This window comes from Anarrhichthys ocellatus, unplaced genomic scaffold (genome assembly GCF_004355925.1).
Source record: "Anarrhichthys ocellatus isolate YVR2014 unplaced genomic scaffold, GSC_Weel_1.0 scaffold2507, whole genome shotgun sequence".
Taxonomy (NCBI): Eukaryota; Metazoa; Chordata; class Actinopteri; order Perciformes; family Anarhichadidae; genus Anarrhichthys; species Anarrhichthys ocellatus.
The window spans coordinates 820-6,928 of record NW_022282481.1 but is presented as its reverse complement, the minus strand read 5'-3'; the positions used below and the strand labels follow the sequence as shown (position 1 = coordinate 6,928).

General features: G+C 41.0%; 1 protein-coding gene across 1 annotated transcript; it reads left to right on the top strand.

Annotated features, from left to right (window-relative positions):
- Positions 1-711: 711 nt before the first annotated feature.
- On the top strand, positions 712-5,050 carry emx1 (empty spiracles homeobox 1). The gene is made up of 3 exons (XM_031840248.1): positions 712-1,057; positions 2,812-2,996; positions 4,883-5,050. The coding sequence occupies exons 1-3, from the start codon at positions 712-714 to the stop codon at positions 5,048-5,050; spliced, it is 699 nt and encodes a 232-aa protein (XP_031696108.1).
- Positions 5,051-6,109: the final 1,059 nt, after the last annotated feature.

Genomic DNA, 6,109 nt, shown 5'->3' with positions numbered 1-6,109 from the left:
CTGACCTTTGCAGCCTTTCAACGCTTATTTCAGATAAAGGCCACGTGGAGCAGAGATTTAACACTGAGTCACGAGTTAAAACACGTCTAAACGTTGTTATAAATGATTTATTTATTATAAAACACGAGGCACTTCGCTGTGAAAAGAGTGGAAATCCAACTCGTTTCCATGAGACATTTATCCAAGTTTCATTTTCTTGTGTTGTACTTCGTAACTTCTAGAATTGCTGCTCTAACAGGCAAACAAGTGGAAGTTCCTCCCTCCTCCCCTCCACCGGCACATTGTTTCCCTGAAGAAAAACGAGATATTAAGGCTGAATAGGACACACAATGAGCCATTAATTGGAGGCACACATGTTTTCTCAGCGTGTCTCTGTAACTAAGCTGCCCGGTCTTGTGTGATCTTTGAGGCAGGCACTTGAGGAGACCTATTGGCAGGTGCTCTGGTCCAATCAGCTCCCTCCCTGCGCAGCGCCAAGCCACATTGAAGGTTGGAGGCGCTTTACTTGGTGCGCACTTGTGCACAGAAACCCTCCGAGTGCGCGTAGACTTCATGGATCCGGGCAATTTGCAGCACTGTTGAGTTTTGTAGCAGCATCTCTGCTTTGGTCATGATGCATCTCTGAACGGGAGGTTGCTTTTTTCCAGCAAGAGGAAGGGGAAAAAGACTGATCACTTTCTTCTTGGTATTGGCTTCTGTTTCTGTCAAGAGATGATGTTTTCTTCTGCAGGCAAGCGCTGCTTCACGATAGAGTCTCTGGTCGCCAAAGAGAACCCTCTAATCGCGGAGGATCCCATCCGTCCGACGGCTTTAAGTTACTCCAACCCGACGACGGATGCCTTAATGAACAGTTACCAGGCTCCGCAGGCCAGGACCCTCTACCAGAGCCCGGACCTGGTGTTCCCGGAGAACCACCCCTCCCTCACCGTGGCTCCTCACCAGCTCGGAGGCTCCCACCACCTACAGCATCCGCACTTCTTCGGGACGCAGCACCGAGACCCGCTCAACTTCTACCCCTGGGTCCTGCGGAACCGGTTTTTCGGACACCGATTTCAAGGTACAGGCCTAAGTGAAGTGGTGGCGATGCAAATCTGCTTATTATACACACTTATGCAACCGATTCTGATGTTTGCAAGTGTTTCTGCTCGAATAATCAGACTTAAAAATAAATAAATAATAGGATCTGCACATAAAACACTGAATAACTTTATATTATCATGTCATGTAATTGAGTTTACTGCTTGAAAAACGAGGTTTGCATGATTCAAAATAAACTAACAGCATTTCTTAAAATTGAAAGTGTGCTTCAACAATCTGTGAGATGATATTTGTACATAGCTGTCAGCATTGAAAGCGTTTCTCAGTTGAACACTAAACTGCAGCAGGGTGGCGGCTGCTCTCCCACTCTCCTTCGCCCTGCAGCTCTCTCACGAAGCCGCAGCCGAGAGAAGATAAGCTCTGATGTAGATTTTCTTTTATACAAGAAAACTGGCCCTAGGTTAGGTTCATAGGCTCATTTCATTCTGAAATAAATCTAGCAGGACAGCAGGCTGCAGACACACCTGATTACATCCAGGAATATCTTGAGTATAATGGGAATAGAAAGGCTTTGAACACGGCCTGCAGTGATTTATTAACCAGACAAACCTGCAGCGCCAACTAGTAACCAATGAACGCATCTCTATACTATTTATGTTTATATTGTACGAGGCAACTTGTATCTTCATATCGCTTTTCATGGCATACAGTTCTGGACAACAAATGTATTGTGCAATGAAGAAAGAATGATGCAAATCCATAAAATGGCCATAACAATAATAATATAGCCTACTGCCACACTGGCAACCTGATGTGAATTTAACACATTTGGTTTTAAAAAATGGTAATTAGCATATAAACATTAAAACAAAACTTCAGCATCAACAAAGAACGAAAACGCTTTTTTTTAAATATTCAATCACAATGTTTTACCTTGAAATAAAAATGTACATTTCTCAGAATATTTTCGCTTTCATGGCTGACAAAATGTAGCTTCACGTTCATTCACCACAAGAATAAATAATCACACACAACACAATATCAACTTTGATCTTATTGTATTTTTCAGTAAATTCAATTACATTAGTAGATTATAATTGTTTATCTGACTACAGGTATATTATGTGTTTGATGTTATCTGATGTCCGTTCTCTCCTGAACAAGTCGCGAGTTATTTATGTTTAGTTGGTTAAAAAAAGAACAAAAACTAATATGAATACTAAAAATGTTCTGTATCGGGCTCAAACTATTTTCATAGGCTCTCTGTCTCCATAAACTGTTCAAAGGAGTTTATATGAACTCTTTTAAAATGCATTATTCTCAGTCTAATACAAAAAAATAAAGCATGTCGTAAAACAGGAGCTTTTGATGGAAGCACAATAGTCGCTTTTTTAAAAAACACTCATTTAACAAAAACGGAATTTGACAAAAAAGATCTATTCGACTAACTTATGGAAATATTACATTTCTGGTCAATTGTATTATTATGGCAATATTATTATTATATTATCATTATTATTAGGCTATTATAACTACAGCTACTGGATAGTAGACATAATAATGATAATAATAGATTCATAAATAGATCTGAAGTTTTGCTTGACCGTTGCTTTTCATTACCGTGACAGTGACGCACAGCATCACTCGGTCACACCGTTTCTGATCAGTGCGCCTATAATACAGGTGTCCTGGTGTCCAGATAGAATGAGCTGTGAAAGTACCTCTGCCAGCCCCGACTGACGGCCATGTTGCTTTCTTTGACTCCGGTCTCAGGTAACGACATGTCCCAGGACAGCCTGCTCCTCCACGGGCCTTTCGCCAGAAAACCCAAACGCATCCGGACGGCCTTCTCTCCGTCGCAGCTCCTCCGTCTGGAAAGAGCCTTCGAGAAGAACCACTATGTGGTCGGAGCCGAGAGGAAGCAGCTCGCAAACAGCTTGAGTTTATCTGAAACACAGGTGAGCGCAAGAGAACACATTCAGACTGCTGTATTTAAATGTCCATTAATTTGTTCAATAATTGAAGGATAATTCAAAATTTTATATATTTTTTTGCTTATAATAAATATATCCAAATAAAGCAGAATTATACCCGGACAGTTAAATTATTCTCAAAAACAGTGGAACAATGGAAATGAACATTTTAAAATAACCTGCAGTTAACTCCTGATTCTGGAATGTCAAACAATTACAGCCTCATAATCATAACTTCAATTTAAAGCAGCAACATTATTATTTTTTTTACTGACAGTTTTAAATTGTTCATTAGTTTAGGTGTGACATAGGAAGGCCCGTGGTTTGAATTAAAGGTTAGTTGTTATTAACAAATAAGGAGTCATCTAAATGTGTGTGACCACCATGTTGATGAGAGGAAATGATACATTAACAGTGTGAATCATCTGCACTGCCTGTGCTTTAATGAAATTCAACGTTTCTTTTAAATCTATGCAATCCAATTATAAAGCAGTGTAAATGTTATTGATGGTTATGTTTAATGAGTCCACATTATCTGGGTGTCAATTAGGCCTAATAGGCAATATAAAGAGAGGTTTCCTGAGTCAGCGAAAGGGATAAATGCTGCCTGCAAGTTCTGTGTCAGTCAATAAGAGGTCTTCAATTAAGCAGCAATTGTATTACGCAAATTATAATGACAGTGAACTGAATGTTAAGTTTCTCACATGTATGGAGAAACATGTGGACTAGACTGATCAAGTGACTGAGCTTATAAATGCGCATTATTATTCAAAAACACTCCCACAGCTCAGTAGACTGCGGATCTTTGGGAGTTTTAGTGACAACAATTCCTACCAAGTAGAATTATGCTGAAGCCTCGTAGGGCGGACGATAATATGAGTGTGTTGCTATTTAAAAAATGCATCCTGGACACATAGTCAGCCAAGCTCATATTCCAACAACACGAGTCAGGAACCTGTCGAACTTCTGTGCATTGATACCATGTTCACTCAAAGAGAAGAGGTTTGGTTTTTACAACAGAATCTTTTGAACGAGCATCTGAGAGCGCGACAGGAGGCAGGAAGATCCAAAGGCATGGCGGCTCAGTTAGGTTGGAAGAAAGCTTCTGTTTCTGTGACCGGCAGATTGAGACTTTGGTTGTTTAATTAGAGTTTTGATGTAATGGTAGAAGATAACATGGTTTGCAGAGGGTGAATTTAATTACATGTTTGGGAAGAAAACAGAACTGTGTAGAATATTAGCATTGTTTTAAACAGAATAACATAAATGTAGCATAGATTGTGAAAGTAATTTTTTAAAATTTCATTTTGATTTGGTGAGCGCCACACACACACACACATTGTAACTTGCCTTAATAGGAGAACTGAAACAATTAGCCAAATAATGGATTCGTTGAATTAAAGAAAATTGACAAGAAGTCATTTCTCCTGCAAAAATGCCAATTATTCAAGATGTGCTGCTCTGTAAAGTGCATGAAGGTGTTCGGGTTTGAATGATTGAATCAGAGAGAAAACTCAAAGGCATTTAAAGATGTTGGACTTCAGGGAATTGTGCATGTTGTTGGTGCTATTTTCCGCCATTTTTTTAGACCAAGTGATTTATCAATTAATTGAGAAAATACTGAGCAGAAATAATGAAAATAATCGTGAGTTGCCACCTCAATCTCAGATATTAAAAACATGAATGATGGCTCCATGACATTTAGATAAAACCAACAATCTAGAACTGAAGTCACATCAGTGTCACATAGAACACGTCACCCTGAGAAAGGTCTTACTGCCTATTGTTTGTATTTAAATCAGTGCCTCTCTGAAAGGACACTTCTCAGCATCATCATCATCATCATTAACCCTGTTGATTTGCCCGTCCAGGTGAAGGTGTGGTTCCAGAACAGGCGGACCAAGTACAAGCGCCAGAAGCTGGAGGAGGAGGGACCAGACAGCCAGCAGAAGAAGAAGGGAACCCACCACATCAACAGATGGCGCATGGCCACCAAGCAGCCCAGCTCCGAGGACGTAGACGTCACCTCAGAGGACTAAAGGCCGACAACGCTGCCCCAACACGACGCACCAGAGGACCAACACTATTTATTATGTAATATTATTAAGTATAACTAGACACATCAGAGGAAGGACTAAATATGTGATCGCCGCACTTCTCCTCACTGAGGTGCTACACTGGAAAGAAAAAAAGCATCTTATTTAATGACAGATGAGGAGAAATCCAACCAAACGTGAAAGGACAAGGTCAACCTCCATCACAGTCTGTTTTTTAAATATTCTACACAGGCCATGTATGAAGGTTGCTTTCAAAAGAGGATTCGTTTCATTAAATCTGTTTTTACCACCTGCTTAGGTCATTAACACCTCATTGCTCATCCACTCCGCCACCTGTGTACCATGTTAATCTGCTTCCTCAATGATGAGATGATGTTGTCGCACACTTTTAAACCACCAGTGAGTCGGTTGAGCAGGCTGGGGACTATAGCCAGAGGAGCACAACAGGAAATGAACCGTGTGTCAAAGAAGATCAACACGCAGCATGATTTGTATTTTCACTAGCGACTTGACACCCATTCCGGCGCTCTGCTATGCTTCCTAACGAGGACTCGGCACACAGAGGCGATTCACGGCCAGCTGTGCATGACTCTGGGACAGACGAGAAGCTGCAGGGACCTCTGGTGTTAGGGGCGAGTTGTGCCACACAATAAAAGCGAGTTCTCCAGCTTTGTGCTTCTCCTGCGATGCCACATGTGTCAGTGTTGGCTGATGGATGACCTCTCCATTCGTTGAATGTCTGCAGATTTCATTAAGAGCCGTGTGCACACAAACCATATACGAGAACATACTTTTCCAGCAGAACATGTAATTACAAACAAATGTTTTAGAAATAAAAACTATTTCTCTGATGACAGGTCAGACTTTTGTGTAATTCAGATCTCACTTTGTACATCGAGTCTGCAGTGTTTCATTCCAAACAGCCATTACAGCTTTCACTCATTAGCTGCTCCTCTGCGGCTGGAGGTGCGTGTATCAGTGGGAAACATGCTGCTGCAGTGTTTGATTGGAATGAAAAACCTGCTGAGGCCAAGAGCTCAA